The sequence below is a fragment of the Patella vulgata genome, chromosome 4 (assembly GCF_932274485.2).
Source record: "Patella vulgata chromosome 4, xgPatVulg1.2, whole genome shotgun sequence".
In the NCBI taxonomy this organism is placed as follows: Eukaryota; Metazoa; Mollusca; class Gastropoda; family Patellidae; genus Patella; species Patella vulgata.
In genome coordinates, this window is record NC_065882.2 from 20,034,612 (window position 1) to 20,052,618 (window position 18,007).

At 34.9% G+C, this 18,007-nt stretch overlaps 2 protein-coding genes across 2 annotated transcripts; one reads left to right on the forward strand and one right to left on the reverse strand.

Annotated features, from left to right (window-relative positions):
* The first annotated feature begins 220 nt into the window (after window positions 1-220).
* On the forward strand, window positions 221-4,045 carry LOC126817443 (ATP-dependent DNA helicase PIF1-like). The gene is made up of 5 exons (XM_050544421.2): window positions 221-290; window positions 1,727-2,452; window positions 3,054-3,143; window positions 3,485-3,637; window positions 3,931-4,045. Exons 2-4 carry the CDS (start codon window positions 1,759-1,761, stop codon window positions 3,622-3,624), a joined length of 924 nt encoding a protein of 307 aa, XP_050400378.2. The 5' UTR covers window positions 221-290; window positions 1,727-1,758; the 3' UTR covers window positions 3,625-3,637; window positions 3,931-4,045.
* Window positions 4,046-11,421: 7,376 nt separating this feature from the next.
* Window positions 11,422-17,760, reverse strand: LOC126817458 (G-protein coupled receptor 157). Its single transcript, XM_050544445.2, has 4 exons — window positions 17,346-17,760; window positions 15,675-15,886; window positions 14,943-15,137; window positions 11,422-12,673 (listed from the first exon to the last, which is right to left on the reverse strand). Exons 1-4 carry the CDS (start codon window positions 17,746-17,748, stop codon window positions 12,380-12,382), a joined length of 1,104 nt encoding a protein of 367 aa, XP_050400402.2. The 5' UTR covers window positions 17,749-17,760; the 3' UTR covers window positions 11,422-12,379.
* Between the last annotated feature and the right edge of the window lie 247 nt (window positions 17,761-18,007).

Here is an 18,007-nt window from a genome sequence, read left to right on the forward strand (position 1 = left end):
ATTATGAGATTTATCTACTGATCTGTTACATATTTCTGTTAAAAGCTGTGCTGATTGAGGCGTATTGGTAATGAATCTAGGGCGTTAAAGAGAATATGCGCACGCATTCACGTTACAGAAAAAAAAAATTGTAAACAAAGAAGTCTCTTTTGTGACTTTTGATTGGGCCTTCGGTTTTAATAACTACATTCTGATTGGCTAATTATATCTTTCGCTGGACGGGCACATGTTTTGAAAGCAGAGAAAAACCAGAATCCATTTCTTTTATGAAACCTAACTTCTTATTAATGGTAATATTTATATTGTGATAATGGGAAAATCCAAAATTTGATATTGAATGTTCTCATGGCATCTTTAGCAATCTGGAATGTAAATGTTTTTACCCAAATGGTGGTAAAAATCCAACAAAATCGCATTTTTAATCCTCCGAGTTCTTGACCAATTCACTCCTGAGTGATGTCACTGATTCGGATCAAATTCCTTTAGGAACGATTCTGATCGGACCGTGAGAGGACATAGTCCAATCAGCGACCGCTCCTAAAGGAACTAATAGTAATTCGGAACAATCAATGTTGAATGTAAACAAATTACACAAATTATACATTTTTTTAATATTTATAAAAAAAAACACTCAACAAATAATAACAGTTGAGTAATTAGTTAATATTAGCCTAATAATAGTTCATTGGAGCAGAAATCATACGGGGGCCGGTGTGGGCTGCCAGCATAGTGAATCTTAAGTAGGGTCCCAAAGGAAATTTTTATACGCCCACATTTTCATGTGAATGTACTGTAACTATGTCGTCGCCCCTGTCCATCAGGACATCCACAATTTGTGGTTGATCCTAGTCCATCCGGACATCCACAATTTATGGACACCCCAGGTCACAATTTTTATCTCCCAAAGATCTCAGTTCCTTTCGATATTGGCATGATGTATCGGACCATACTTTCATGGATTATGGCCCCTGATTGTATGAAAAATGATGTTTTTAGCTTGTGGATACTCTGGAGGTCACAATTTTCATCTGATTTGATGAAACTTGATATGCATGTTTATAACCCAAGATCTTGGTTCCTTTGGATATTAGCGCATATCGAACTGTAACTTCCTGAATTATGGCCCCTGATTGTTTTTAGTTTCTGGTCCCTCTAGAGGTCACAATTATTATCCGATATTAAAAAAAAAAGTCAAATGTACACGTAAAGTCGTATGCAAATTACTGTAAAAATATGGTATAACAAGGTTGTGGACCATCTATAGGTCACAATTCGATTTGCACATTTCAGACCATAACTTTCTGGATTATGACCCCTGATTGTACAAAAATTGCATTTTTACTAGCTTGTTCTCTGTCCATCTCTTGCAAAATGTTCGCATATGTGCCTGGCAACCGCTATTTGCAAATTATTGGGGATGAATCGCACCAGCCATCAAATCACATCCTGCGATATTCTTAATTTTTGTTCCCTGTTTTCACATGGAACCAATTTGTATCTTTATAACATCTGAAAATTGATTTATTATATTGCTTCCCCCTTTCTTTTTCATTGTCTTTATGAGATTTGATCTAGAGAGATTTTCAACAATCCATTAACTGTTTATTACTTAGACCTATTCTATTTGATAGTTTTTATAAACACTTACACAAATGTTTTTAATCTATATGACTCTTATCAGGTAAACAAGTCTTCCAAGTTTTTGAATATTTCCTCCTAATTTCAGGTAAGCTTGCCAATACAAATAGACTAAAAAAGATGGATGCATGCGGCATATCATGTACTGTTAATATAGAAGAACTTTCACCCACTGGTATCGTGCAGAAAAAAACACAACATCGCAACATATTATTATTATTAGGCAGAGATGAATTTAGAGAAATTGTTCTTAAATTACAACTCAGTAAGAAAGAAATCAAATACTCAATAAAAGAAGTTGTTATTCATAAAAAATTTATCAAAGATGGCAAAGCTACGATAAAATTACCAGAAACCAGAGTTCAGTTTTTAATAAGTAACTGTCCCCCTGATAAATTAGTCATGTTTATTAAGACATTACAGACAAAGTTAGAATGTTTAAAACAAAAAGGATTTATTAGTTTACGAAAAAAACTCTTATCAGACGAAAGAAAGGCTTTTTCAGAAATTAGTCCTTTAACAATTAAAGATTTACAAGAAGCACAAAAAATCAAAAAAAAGCAAGAGGAGGTCATCAAACCTCAAGAATTAAATTCTAAGAAAAGAAAGCGCCCAGATGATGATATTCAAGGTAAAGAAAATGCACAGGTTGCCAAGAAAGCGCTGACATGTCCTCCTAGTCTTACTGTAGCAGCTCCAGTTGTGTTAAGTAAAGAACAGAATATGGTATTAGATATAGTATTACGTGGTAGAAATATATTCTTCACAGGCAGTGCTGGTACTGGAAAATCATTCTTATTAAAAAGAATCATTGGTGAGAATTTTTTGAGTATTAACGAACTACATGTAGTTATTACCATTTGAAAACTTACGTTTATTACCGGTGTAAATATGTTTTTATAGTCAGCAATATGTATTTAATTTTAGAACTTCCCATTGGAGGAAAGCGAACATTCATACTCGCCCAACCTTATACACTAGATTCAATTTTGCGCCCTGGGTCAAAATGTGAAAAAAGCCATCATAAATCCCCAAATTCAATGAAAGAGGATATATTTCAGTGCTTTTCACATGATCGTTATCGATTCTAGATTGCATCAGACCGCACCTAAATATCTAAATCAACTATAAAACCATCATGGGATGTTATTTGAGTAAAAACACATATTATATCAGGAGAATGAGTGTGAGTCAAGTTTAGGTGGGCTTTTCATATGTCTCCTGGAATGTGGCGATATGAAGGCTGGTACAGGTAGATTTAAAATATGAAAACTTTTAATTATCAATGAAAATTAAGTAAAGTTCTTGAGATACATATGTAAGCCTTTACCCTGGAGTGGAGACAGTGATATCATTTCTTTTATTTAAAAATGTAAATAATTGTTGTTTGCTGATAAATAGTTTTCATTGAACAGGTGCCCTGCCACCCCATCATACATTCGCTACAGCTAGTACTGGTGTAGCTGCTTGTCATATTGGTGGAACTACTCTTCATGCTTTTGCTGGTAAGGCTGCATGTAACTCAACTAATGATTAAATCAATATCTCCAACCAAACTGAGAACAAATTGTCTTAAAATCCATGGATGTGGTAGCTTTGAGCTAGTCAGTTATATTTTCTTACTACTAGCTACTATTCTGAAATGATTTTTAAGAATTATCCAAAAAGATTAATAATCCTAAACGTTTTTTGTTTTTTTGAATATTCTGAATATTTGTTATGTTTTAAGAATAAGATATATCTTGTTAAACTAAATCTTTTTAAATTTTAAACATAAACCTATAAAACAATTCTAATATTCTATGTAATGTGTTTACTGATCTGATATGTATTTTTCGTATAACAGGGATTGGATCTGGTAAAGCACCTTTAGAACAATGTATAGAACTGGCTTCACGTAAACTTATAACACAACAGTGGAGAAAATGTCGACATTTAATTATAGATGAAATATCTATGGTAGATGGTGATTATTTGATAAACTAGAAACAGTAGCCAGGTTAGACAATATTAAAATAAATAATTGTGTCTCACCTAGCTAAATTATTCTGTATTTAAGACAATGATATTCATTTTACATGATTATGGAAAGTAAGTAAGGGCATTAAATCCACTAAATCTAAGAAAAGAATTTCAAATTTCTGGTGGAAGGTTCATCAGCAACTAATTCAACTTGTAAGGGAATGTATCCTACTCCTAGCAATGACTAAGACCAGAACATGACAAGAAATGAATTCATAAGGATCATTATTCATCCAATTGTCTTATATAAGTGAAAAATCTATATTTTAGAGTTGTTAAACAATGTGATCAACCATTTGGTGGTATACAGTTAATAGTTTGTGGGGATTTCCTACAGTTACCACCAGTTACTAAAGATTCAGAAAAAAGAAAGTTTGCTTTTCAGGTAAAATTTTTATATCATTAACATACAGCTATCATACATTACTGTTAGTTATCTATAAATGGCATTTATATTACAGTGTAGCTGCTTTCTTTAGTTTTCCACTAGTGTTTAAAGAGCAAAATAGATATAGATATGTTAGTCCCAGGATGACCTAGCTTATAACTACTCAAACGTCTTATAGATCTATATTTCGTTTCATTTTTTATACTTTCGATGGCCTACACTACATGTAAATCTAACAAGTTATAGTGTGAGTTCACGTTTTATGACGTCAGGTACCAAGCAAGCGACATTTGACCCGATTACGTCAGTCATTCGATTAACCAATTAGCGACCGCCATGTATTTTTTATCTACTTTTGCTTTGTTTTGATTTCTATTGCCGCTAATGTCTACCCACAGTTCCACGCAAAAAAGGTCAAACGCTTGATTCGACATACCATTTGATTGGCTGACCCCTCATTTCAAGCAGAACATGAGTTAAATAACAATGCTTCCAGATCCAAGTGTAGTAAAGACAAGTAAAATCGAAATTTTGAACTATAAAAACGAAACGAAATTGGATCTGTGTTTTAATCAGATTGACCTTTTCGCAGGTGTATGTCTCATTGTGTGACAACCTATGTTTATAAGTAAGACACATTGCCTAAGAATATTATTAAAATTGTGTTTTATTATTTTTTCTAATAGTCTAAATCATGGAAGGATGTGATGCATGTTAACCTAGAATTAACAGAAGTTAGAAGACAATCAGATAAACGTTTTATTGACATTTTACAAAATATCAGAAATGGAAGGTTTGTTAATTCTTATATTTATTTTCAACTGATACCATAGTGATAAGTAGTCTTGTTTATTGATCTTTCTCTGTTAAAGTCACTTATGCTATGTCCTTCTGTTCTTCCAGACAGCTGCATTGGCCGAGAAAGTTCATCTGGATTTTCCGACGTGGTTTCCCCTTGTCAGTGGCGCAGAACAGAGGGCCTGACAAGGACAGTTGTCTAGTCCTTCGGATGAGACGAAAAACCGAGGTCCCATGTATACATTGGAATGCACGTAAAAGATCCCTTGGCAGTTGGAATTCGATATAAGAGTAGGCGATAGTGCCGCTGCCCGGGCAAAATTTCCCTCATAGCACACTGTATGGCATATGCCCGTCTTCATTAGCCCAGTATAGGAGCAGAACAGTAGGACGTTAAACCCCATTTCATTTCATTTCTTCCAGACAGTAATGCAGGACGGAGGGCCTGACAAGGACAGCTGTCTAGTCGTTCAGTTGGGACGAAAAACCCAGGTCCTGTGTACACATTGGCGTGCACATAAAAGATCCCTTGACAGTTGGAATTCGATTTAAGGGTAGGCCGTAGTGCCGCTGTCCTGGCAAAATTTCTCTCATAGCACACTGTATGGCATATGTCCGCCTTCATTAGCCCAGTAGGAGCAGAACATTTGGACATTAAACCCGGACATTAAACCCCATTTCTTTTCATTTCTTCCAGACAGTTTAAAGTTTTACATATTCGTGAAAATGTTAAAATCACTGTGTAAATATTACATACAGTGAAACAATTTGAAGTTTATTAAAGAGGTATTGGAAATTTGAAATTTTCACTCATCCGTAAATAAATGATTTTCAATTTGCCATGATTTGACTACACATTGATACCAGGGGCATTCAAATTAGATTGCATGGAAAATGTAAGACAAATTTGTCAATCCTTCACTGAGATATAGATCTTTTAAAATTCTGCATTTGTATATTTTATTGAAAAGTCAGTGCATAAGTGGCAACATATCCCAGCTTTGTGACTATGTACTATCTACATATTTGTATTATTTGGTTGATAAAGAGGAGAGTATCTTCATCAAAATTTTGCATAGCATAGCATTAAATTCACTAATTGTGTATCCATAGCATTTAATTACTGAAGATATGTTTATGAAACTTTGTACAAACATCAACCTATTTATAGTAGTTGTGCCTTTTACTAATTTGGAATTTGTCAGATGTTTTGACTTAGTTCTTGTAACAATTTCATGTCACAGCTCATCAGCTCTTTTTTTCCTTCAGATGTCCTGAAATGGTTTATAGTACACTTAAAGCTACATCACAGAATAATATACAGAAGGATGGTATATTAGCAACAAAGCTGTGTACACATAAAGAAGATGTAGAACAAATAAATATATTTCATATAAATAAATTACCAGGTACGATTTGATATCTACTAATTCATTAAATTCTTCATCAAAATATAGACTTTAATAGACTGAAAGATTTCCTATCAAATTACTGCAAATAGTTTTGTGACAAACTATACATGACTTGTTGTAAAATGAATGAGTTGTAAGTACATGATTACTGCAAATAGTTTTGTGACAAACTATACATGACTTGTTGTAAAATGAATGAGTTCTAAGTACATGATTATCAATCTATATAAAACTAAAGGTGGGGGCAGGGCAGGTGCTATATCTTTTATTCTAGTTTATCAAACTATACCAATAAAAAAGAATGAGACTGATGCAGAGGTAAAACCTCTAAAAACCCTCTGACAAACAACATTCAAATTACCATACTAATGTTTGATGTTTATAAGTAATGTTATGTATAATACTAATATTCTAATGTTTTTATATTTGACTAGGTGACAAGAAACGTTTTGTAGGTACAGATACAGATACAGCTTATACCAAACAGTTAAACAATGTTTGTCCTGTACCTGACGTATTAGAACTTAAACAAGGTGCTCAGGTATGTCAATCAATCATATTTCATTGCTTTACAATCTGTAATGATTGTTTATAAGGCAGCTTTATCCTGTTAAGTACGTAGGTAGTTATATAACGTCATGGACAACTGCCACTCACTGTGTGTAGGGCATAATATACTATTCAAAAAAAGTAGGGGATATTTGATTTTTAAGTGTTATTAAAGTCACCTAATGAAACTGACGAAGAAACAAATGACAAAATGAAATGAAGTTCACATTCATCGATTTATTCCAAATGATCGTTAGACTAAGTAAGGCACAGACTGACCATTATAAGGGTAAAATGATACCCGGGGTCAAACAGCAAAGTTACCACAGCATCACAACCATGTCAGTAACGGGTAAATCCTCCTCTGTTTGCCAAACAAGCATTGATCCGACGTGGCATACTCCTAATGAGACGTCTAAGGTCATTTTGGTCCAGATTGTCCCATTCCTGTTGCAACGCAGCAGCAAGTTCTTGGACATTGGCAGGACGTTGTTGACGTTGACGTAACCTCTGTCCAAGCATGTCCCAGACATGCTCGATGGGGGAGAGGTCGGGACTCAGTGCTGGCCAAGGTAATGTGGTGATGTTCTATTGTTGGAGGTAACCTGTAACGATCCTGGCCCTGTGACATCTTGCGTTGTCATCCTGGGAGATGAAACGGCGGCCATGACTTCGTGCGAACGGCACAACATGGACTGCCAAGATGTTGTCCCGGTAGTACTGGCCTGTAACACGCCCTGCAACAACATGTAAAGCCGTTCTTCCAGCAACAGTGATGCCTCCCCACACCATAACAGAACCACCCCCAAATCGATCATGTCTGATGACGTTAACGTCTTGGAAGCGCTCGTTTCGACGACGCCACACCCTCCTACGTCTGTCCAAAAAATCAACAGTGAACCTTGACTCATCTGAAAACATCACATTGCTCCAGCGTCGATTATCCCAGTGTTGACGACCCCTACACCAACGACGTCTTGCCTGAATGTGATGATCTCTCAAACAAGGGATCACGCGAGGACGTCGGGCGCGAAGGTGACCCCTATGCAGTCGATTCCGAATCGTCTGGCCACTCACTCTCACACCAGTGTCTGTTTGAAGACGAGCGCTGATCTGATTTGCTGTGATGACACGATTTCTCAAGGCCAAGGTACGGATAAATCGATCCTGGGCTTGAGTTGTCGCCCTTGGTCGACCTGAGCGTGGTCTGTCCTGTACAGATTGTGTATCACGGTATCTGGACCATAGCCTGCTTATGACAGACTGAGAAACATTCATCGTCCGCGCCACAACCGCCTGTGTTGTGCCGATCTGTAGCATGCCAAGGGCACGTAACCTTTCATTTTGGGTAAGCCGACGCATATCAAAATTTGTTTTCTGGTCACTAAAACAATTAAACTGATGTTTCCACCCTGGAATTCAATGCCACAATGACTGTAACATTCAAAATCAGAGTCGTGCAAATCTTGGGTTGGACCCCCATGATGATCCCAAGCATCACCTGCATTCCATGCGGTAGCTATTGGTGCGTTTGGGCGTCACATGTAACTGGAAATGTTTCTTCTGTTAGGTTCTATAGTGACTTTTTTCGTAGTCATTTGCATATTTTAGTATTATGCCCCCAAAATCAAATATCCCCTACTTTTTTTGAATAGTATATAATGCATTGGAGGTATTTTCCCCAACCTATTCTTAGAACGTAGTTCGTCACTTGGGGGAATCCCTTGGGAATTCCCCCACGATCGCAGCATGTGTAGGACGTTATATTACGTCCTGGACAACTGCCATTCACTGTGTGTAGGGCGTAATATAACGCCTTGGAGATATTTTCCCCAACCTATTCTTAGAACATAGTACATAGTTCTTCGTCACTTCGTTAAATTAGTTACACAATAGGGGGTAGTTAACGTTTTAAAAACGTCACGCTTAACAGGTTAACAAAAAATAAATCCTTTTGAATCACATTTTTATAGATGTCTTTGAATAAAACCTGATAGTTTGCAATTCAGATATATTTTATTGGGTTTCTAATATCATTCTTCATCGGAGTGACCCATAAAATACAGATATTTACTTTTATTTACAAAATACTAGAGTTATGTTTATTGTAGGTTATGTTAGCTAAGAATCTAGATATACAGAAAGGACTAGTTAATGGTGCTAGAGGTATTATTACAGGATTTGATAAAAGATCAGAAGGTATTTTATGTAAAATATATTCCATTTGACTTTTTAAGACTTGTATTTAGTTTGTAGTCATTATGTGTTACATGTACATATGTCTTTCCTTCCAGATTTGGTTTTCATTCGACTTTATTTTAATCTTTTCTTTTTAAAGTTTATTACATCATGCAGAAGTGATAACTTATGCAGGGTTCATGCTTCTATTTGAGATATTCTTCGAATCTTTAGGGTTGGAAATCTTGCATTAACCAAATTGATCTCAAGCCATGAATATGAAATAAGTTGTTGGGGTCCATATATATTGGCATCTATATAAAATTATTGAGGACACATATAGATAACTTATTTGTGTAGCATTTTTAATAATTTGTTTGTATTTTATTTTATTTAGGACTACCAATTGTGAAGTTTGCTTGTGGTGTAGAAGAGATTATTAAGCCAGTAAGATGGGTTATGAAAGTGGGTGGTGGTGTTATTCTCTGTCGTAAACAAGTTCCATTAAAACTAGCTTGGGCAATATCAATACATAAAAGTCAGGTGAGTTGCAAAATATGGTTTGCATTTGAAATATATTGTGAATTGAAGCTCTGAAAATAAATTTTAAAGGGATATTTTCTTTATATGCCCTGATCTCATGTAGGAGTATATTGTTGTCTCTCTTTTCTGTCGTTCATCAGAGTTTTTGAGAGTTTCTTTTAAAATTCAAAGACTTACCGACTCCTAAACATAGGCGCTATAAAGTTTTATGGTGGATGCGCTATTGAAATTCAGACTGGAATATCAATTTTATCTGAAGCTGTTCTCCCTCTGCAAGTATGGTAGATTTTCAAAAGAACCAACCCTGAGAGAGCCAACCCAGAACCCTCCACCCCAGTTTTAGAACAAATTTTTATCAGCCAAGTGATTATTTTTGAGTTGTTTAAATTTGTTGTTGTTTTTCAGGGCATGTCATTAGACTGTGTAGAAATTTCATTATCTCGTGTGTTTGAAGCTGGACAAGCTTATGTTGCTTTATCTAGAGCCAGAAGCCTGGAAGGATTACGCTGTGTTGATTTTGAAACAAGTTGTGTTCGTGCTAACCCAGAAGTACTGAGATTCTATCATAAATTACAACTACATCAGAAGATGATGCAGACTACTATGGATGGTTATTCTAAACCTGGAGGTACCAAATTCTGTGATAGCTATTAACATCATTTTATCATTTTCTCCCTGTGATAGATTTAATGTTTTGAAAACTGTCTTATGTCAGATATTATTTTTCGATCCTATACAATCGGTGATGTTTTATTTGTTACACATACATGTAATTAAATTAAGTCACAGGAATAAAATGTGCACACCATAAAATTGTTAGCACACTGACTACTAACAATTAAAGGTGATATTTTATTTGTTACAATCTGTGGCAAACTATAATTTTATTGATTTATATTTATATCATATCTACCTTGTATTTTGACCCTGAAACTACTGCTCCATTTAAGTTGTGCATGTGTTCAACTAGCACACAAAGGGGATTAATGTGTGCAAACATTTTATTTCTTTGTCACATAAAAATTTTTCAGGTTCTGAGATTGCTCCATCACTTGAAATGGGCCAATACAGTCTTATTAGACAAGTTTATAAATATCTTGCGGCAATCATTTTGTCACAGGAATAAAATTTGTACACCATAAAATTGGTGCGCACACTGACTACTAACAATTAAAGGGAACATTGCCTGATTCTTTTAATAGAGTGTATATTGGATGAAAGAATAGTCCTGTAATGATATAATATAATAAAATAAAATTTTACTGTTACAATAAATTAGTAACTTTTACACTTATTTCTACCATATGATTTTCATATTTGAAAAATAATAATTAGAAATTGTTTTATGATAATAAATAGTAAAAACAATTTGATATTATTTTAATTGTCAGCTTTAAGAATAAATTTATCAGTATTTTTTCGATGATCTCAAAGTATGTAACTGTAATAAGATAAATCTCTTTAACAGTGCAATATAATACTTGTATTATGTTTAAATTATTGTTTTATTGTTTAGTTTATGTTTCTTGAGTATGATCATGCATGTAATTTATTTTTTAATTGTAAACATAATTGTTTTTATAATGTATTGTAACATATTGTAGGATATTTGTTTGGTAAAATTCAGTGTAATAAAAGCATATTTATAATATGTTGAAAATCCATTCATGACCTTTGTGTTGGGGAACAGGATTTATTGTTAGATTTGCAAGTATGAATTCTAGACAGTGAAATGTCTAAAATCCATTCATGACCTTTGTGTTGAGATACAGAATTTATTGTTATACATTCCAGACAGTGCAATGTCATTTTAGTAAAGAAATGCACCCCTCCTCCTTTTCCCCCTCAAAACACATAACAAATAAGATAAAAACATATTTTTAATGACCTAAAGCTAATGACAGCATTTGACACCATGTGTTGATTATACATGCATGTTAATTATATAATTCAGTCAGTAAAATGAGTTGTTTTAATTCAGTATGTACAGAAAATATTGGCAACAGAATATTGCTCATTTAAAACAGAAGATTTCAGTGCAACAAATAAATGCCCATAAGCAACATGTTGACGGATGGCTTTAAAGTTTTCAGAAGCAATACGATTAGGTGAACAACCCCAGAAATTTTGAAGAAAATTTTAGAAACTTTGACCGGTAGAACATTTACAAGGTTTCATTGATATGGGCAGTAACTCCGCAAATTTCGATAGGGTTTCCTTTTAAGACAAGCTTAGCAACAAAAAATTAGACCTTTTACGCATTTACTAGGTTTTGATGATAGGGGAAGTAACTCTGCAAAAACATTAAGCTGTGCAGAATTTCGACCTAACTTCCCCCTTGGGTCTAGCCGAATCATCAAAAACTTTGACCTGTAGAGAGTTTAAAAGAATTGTGGATGGACGGGCCGGCATACTGGGTGACTACAGTATACCCCCACATAAAATGTGGGCATACAATAGGCCTAATTATATAATAAGAATGCAGAGAAATTCGAGTAATCGCACTGAACACTTTGTGAACGTTCGGAGTCAAATATTACCAAGAAACTAATGCGGATAAGGCAACGTGGACTATGATGATATAAATAGAAATCCGCCAAACACAACCACGGTAGTAAGTGCGTTAGCTTATGTCAAATCAATAAGTAAATGGACAAAGTCGTAATCTTAGCTAATAATTGTCACAATGCCTACGTGTGAACCAAACAAAACGGTGACAACTAATTAAAGATGTGGGCAGGCCTGAAATGAACATTTACCTCACAGAACCATAATAATATACTAATTGTGTTTCCTTCCAGCTATCTAATTTACATTTGAACCACGAAGAAAAGTGTCATCACAAATAAAGTTAATCTCTTTCAAAAACGACTTCATCTTCAATCATAGCTTGGTCAGAAGACGTTGGTAGGTCAAGAGATATACCAGATATATCTATCTCATCTGTTCGTCTTTTCTTCTCGTATTTTCCACGAATACGAAATATTTTAGGACTCGATAAGAAACCTTGAAAAGATTGCCCCTGTTTTATTCTACACAGGTTACAGTGGAGCTTAAACCATCGCTTTATTTTATTAGTGATGAATTTGGTTGTGAAAAGGAAGAGAATCAAGTTGGCCAGACCTTGAGAGTTATCACATATTCCCTGAAAATAAAACATCCATGAAATTATAGTAGAATCACTTGAAAATACAGAAAAATTCATTAGAAATATGTGGTAATGCAATGAAGCCAGTTTTAAATTTATAGGCGACCATATAGACGACCGGTCGCATGTCTTTCTTTTAAATAATAATATAAAAAAAACAATTTCTTTCTGATTGAAGGAAGCCTATATTATTACAAGCCCGGGACTGCACTGGCCCGCGGATCCATTCACTTGAATTGATATTTGTTGTTTGTTTCTTGCAATATCTGTGTAGTTTGTCTTGTCCGCAGGTTTGTCCTGTCGGTTTTGTTTTGCGTATAGTGTGTTTCTCCTTCACTTACTAATAGGTATCATTATACACCTATACGAAGGAAAGCATAACAATAGAGACTTTTGGCAACCGTAAATTCCTGGTCCGTATCGCGTATCCGTAACGATTCTGCGTGTGACGTCATCAATTCGTGTGTATTTCTCATACGTGATACGGCACACGGATACGGCAGCACGTATCGAACAGCTTTAATACGGAAAAGGTCGTCGTCTTTTTTGCTACTTTTAAACGCTGAAATGTGTAGCACTATCGTCGTTTTTAAATTTATAGACAAGGAATAGAGAAATAAGATGGGTTCAACAACATTTTTTATCTTTACAAATTATTCTCTATTGTCAGTATATTAAGGTATGAGTTTATTTAAAACGCAAATTAACTGTTTATGAAATAGCGTGAGAATAACAGGAAAGAGGGTCTGAGTTCAAGGATAGATTGTGTCGAGAAACATGTGACGGAAAATTACGATTGCATCATTTAGCTTGTTTGACCAATCTCTATACTTATTTACATGATATTTGACCAATTAGATAATTGAACGTCCAAAACCCACAGCTACAAAACTATAATACTTGTGAGAATTCGTTAGACTTCTATTAGGTTCCAGAGGGCTTACATCTGAGTTCCTAGAGAAATGGTTTTAGCTAGTATTGTTATCGATTATGCTTGTATACCTGTATTCAGCTATATATATATATATAAAATATGTAGAAGCAAACTGTCGCATTGTTATTCCTGGTAAGATAGACGTCTTAAGAAACTGTAAGAAGTAAATACACAACGTGAAGCAGAAGTAAAGACAGCTAGAGACAAATTCTAGACGATCACAAGGCTACAGAAATATGTAGTAAGAAAAGATGCATGGGTCGTACGTAAGTTGTGGCGACCGGTTTTAGTACTGTGTCCGCTCTCCACGTCAGACAGAAAGACTCATGGTATTACAAGTGTTGTGCCGTAGCGTTTTTATGAATCTATATATGTCTATAGAACGAAGTTGTATATTTGATGTGATTTTAACCATGGCAAAGACTGGAATTTAATTATTACTTTGGATGAGCTTTTCGCGGAATTTTCATATTTTTCTATCCGTCTGCACGCTTGTTGATCTACGTGCTAAATTTAGGGAGGTGGGACCTTGCAAATTTGTAAAAGATGTATATTTTTAATAAGATTCGACACTTGCCAAAAGTCTCTACTATCTTGGCATAACGTTGCACATCACAATCTGCAAGACCAGGTAAGACCTATATCCTAGATGACCCATATGAACAACGCAATCAATTGTTTTAGAGAAACCAGCGCTTTTGAAATCTTAGACGGTAAAAAAATGAAATGAAATGGGGTTTAACGTCCTACTGCTCTGCTCCTAAACTGGGCTAATGAAGATGGACATGCGCCATACAGTGTGCAATGAGGGATATTTTGCCCGGGCAGCGGCACTACGGCCTACTCTTATATCGAATTCCAACTGCCAAGGGATCTTTTACGTGCACGCCAATGTGTACACGGGACCTCGGTTTTTCGTCCCATCCGAACGCCTAGACAGCTTTCTTTGTCAGGCCCTCCGTCCTGCATCACTGACAAGGGGAAACCACGCTGGAAAATCGGGATGAACTTTCTCGGCCAATGCAGGGATCGAACACCCGACCTCCAGGCTAGCGAGCCAGCGTCTTACCCACTTAGCCACGTGATCCCCCTAGACGAAGGAATGCATAACACTATCTTGACATAACGTTTCACATCACAATCTGCAAGACCAGGTAATACCTATATCCTAGATGACCCATATAAACAACGCAATCAATTGTTTCAGAGAAACCAGCGCTTTTGTAATCTTAGCTGGTAAAAAAGGCGGCATATTGTTGGATATTATAGATGTAGTTAGTGGGGCATAAAGAATATAAACTTATTCCGCCAAAAAAGATAATTGGTTTTTACCTTCATAATAAGTAGCCAAACAGTGGAATAAGTATGAGTTTTATTTGGTCCTGTTGTTCCAGTGATAAAATGCAGAGAGCTCCAAAGCCTGAGTACAACAAATATAGCCGGTATATAACGAAGTTGTTTGTTAGCTGTCTGTATAGCCATATCTTCTATTGTTTGACTACTATTCATACTTCTATGTTTCTTCGACTGAAAAAATAATTTAAAACACAAGTTGCCATGAAACAAAACATAATACTACCGATAGTTGTCCATCTGATTTATGGGTTGTTGTTTTTTATATAAATATTGGAAAGCATCCCAAAATTTCACAATTTGTAGTTAAAACTGCATTATGTAAGACTTTTTGTACGGCCTCAAATGTTATATAAATTATTATACGTGTATATATACATAATCAATTCTCTAGAATATACGATTGCTGAGATATTAAGTGGATTATACAATATTTGAAATATCTTTGCTTATTGAGACTTTTTTTATTATCGTAGCAATGGTACTTGGTAATCGTGACTATTTACACTATTTCTTGTCAAAACGTCAAACATTCATAACTTAGCTCAGAATAAAGTAATTTGAACGAAATTTTCAATATATTTATTTCTTATTATTTATTTTTGAGCTATTATAGCACGAACGACCAGCTCTTTATCTAAATCTTAGATAATGCATATTTACGTATCAACTTGATATTTGAAACTGATTTGTTAAAATCCTTGTATTTACCTGTCTGTAGACACTGAGTGTTAGTATTATAAAAGAAATAAAACAGAATATTAAAGATGCTAAAGCCCATGCTTCCATCGTCATATAATACCACTGTACTTCATTTTCTATACGATCACTGACCCAACAATAAACCGGTCTTTTAGATTTCAATACAAAACTCACATCATACCCATAAATATCAGAAACTCCAGAAGCTAAAGCCACTATTGCTGTAAATATAAATAAATAAAAAATGATTATCACAATGGATATTTGACTCCTTATTGGATTAGTTATCCTGGAAATACTATCTCCACCAAAATTAATAAATGAATTGAAATGAAATGGTGTATAACGCCCTGCATCGAATGGGCTAATGAAGATGGATACAAAGTAATAGAGTTTTGCCCAATAATAGTAGATGGTATCCTTCAAAATACATCCTTGTTATCATGACTACATTCAAGAGTTCAACTTGGGTTTTGGGTGTGGTGTGGCCGTGTTTGACCATAACATTGTTACAATAGGGGAGGCGCGACGACTCATTGAGTAAGGCGCCGGTTCGGGGTTCGATCCAGCATAGTTTCCCCTTGTCAGAGGTGCAGGATGGAGGTCCTGGTAACAAACGGTGTCAGTCTTTGAATGTTACGCGTACATGTAAAATGACAGTTGGAATTCAATTGCTTTCCGGGCCAACTGTCCCTCATTGCACACTGTGTGGCGTATGTCCGTCTTCATTAGCTCGTTTGGCGCAGAAAAGTGGGTCGTTAAACCCCGTTGCATTCATTGCATTGTTGCACTTATCTAAACAAATGTTACCGAACTGTCTCATATCAAAGAAATATTTAAAAATGTAGACGTTAAACTTCAAAAGTGACACTGGGCAATTTGACAAAACAAAACAAAAATATGATTTTTCGAAATAATTAACACCCGTTAAAATATGACGTATACAAATATTACTTTCCGAAACAATTCTGCTAATTACTGGTCAATAAATGTGTATGGAGTATTCACGCCAGCCTGATTAAAACTCCGCTTAAAGATACATTATGTAAGATTCGGATAAAGAGCCGACAGTTCTCGCTATAATAGTTTAAAATTGGTAATGGAAAATGAATATATTATTCAAAATTTTAGTCAAATTAGTTTATTCTGGGCGAAGTTATGCACTTTTGAAGTTTTGTCATTGTTACGATAATAAACAAAGTCTCGATTATCCATTATAAATCACCATCATCAGTTGGTCTAGACAGTTTATATGGTCTAATTAATAATTTATATAACCTTTGAGGTCACGTGAAAGACCTGCAATAGGCAGAATTCGCCCTTACATTTATAATGCATATTTAAGGGTTAGTTTGAAGTGTATGGGTTTTTTTTAAAGATAACTTTAAAGATAAATTAATAAACATTAACATACATGAAGTTAAACTCAGATTTCAAATGCAGAGGGTATGGAGTTTAGTTGGCATAGTGTTACACCGGTGCCACACCTTTAATACTATTGTAACAGTGTATCAACGGTTTAACACTATATGTAGAGCACCAAAAAAGTTTTTGAAACAAGGGCAATGCATTGATTGCCCCCAAGTTTATAAAATCCTTCCCTATAACCAGATTTACGACCATTTTAGTAAGTTTTCGAAAACGGCATAATAATTCTGAAATAAACTATATATTTATTACCTGGCATAACCCAACAAAAAACATGGAAGAATATCACTAGTTTATTGCCCACACTGATATCTCTCATTACAACACTTAGAAACAAATAAAATGATATTATATCCGTCCACAAAAAACTACAGATACTCGAATAAACAAACAGAAAACTGGCGGCTTGGCATAGTATATTCTTCTCATCAAATAATGTCAAACTTTTAAAATAAGTAGCGGCTTGTAAAATTCCAGAAATACCCAGGAAAAAGTTGGCTATGCTAAGACACACCAGCAGTTTCCTTCCAGTACTTCGTATGTCTTTGTAAAGCAAGTAACACGAAATGATGGCCAGGCTTGCCAAGATGGAACCAAATGACGTCACATTCGTGAGTACTACATACGCATTATCAAGTGACGACGTAATAGGCATACGAGGGTAATTAACAAAATCCGAATTGTTGAGGTTAATCTTCATTTTAATTTTTCTTGACGCTAATGATAATCTATAAACTGTTTCAAACACATTCTTATCTGAAATAATAAATTAAAAAATAAGGACATCAATAAACAAACTCTAAAAATTACACAAATAAAGTAAACCCAGCCTAAATTGTCGGGTGTCCAAAAATAGGGAATAAATTTAGATGTTGCACAATACCCAAACAAGTATTAGATTCGTATCAAACTCT

What these genes read in the sequence shown, in the direction of transcription:
- LOC126817443 (XM_050544421.2), top strand. Translation starts at nt 1,759, where the DNA reads ATGGATGCATGCGGCATATCATGTACTGTTAATATAGAAGAACTTTCA. An exon ending in CTTATTAAAAAGAATCATTG is followed by an intron (nt 2,453 to 3,053) that starts GTGAGAATTTTT and finishes TTCATTGAACAG; the next exon opens with GTGCCCTGCCACCCCATCAT. An exon ending in TACTCTTCATGCTTTTGCTG is followed by an intron (nt 3,144 to 3,484) that starts GTAAGGCTGCAT and finishes TTCGTATAACAG; the next exon opens with GGATTGGATCTGGTAAAGCA.
- LOC126817458 (XM_050544445.2), bottom strand. Translation starts at nt 17,748, where the DNA reads ATGCCTATTACGTCGTCACTTGATAATGCGTATGTAGTACTCACGAAT. An exon ending in TTTTTGTTGGGTTATGCCAG is followed by an intron (nt 15,887 to 17,345) that starts GTAATAAATATA and finishes TTATATTTACAG; the next exon opens with CAATAGTGGCTTTAGCTTCT. An exon ending in CACTCAGTGTCTACAGACAG is followed by an intron (nt 15,138 to 15,674) that starts GTAAATACAAGG and finishes TTATTTTTTCAG; the next exon opens with TCGAAGAAACATAGAAGTAT.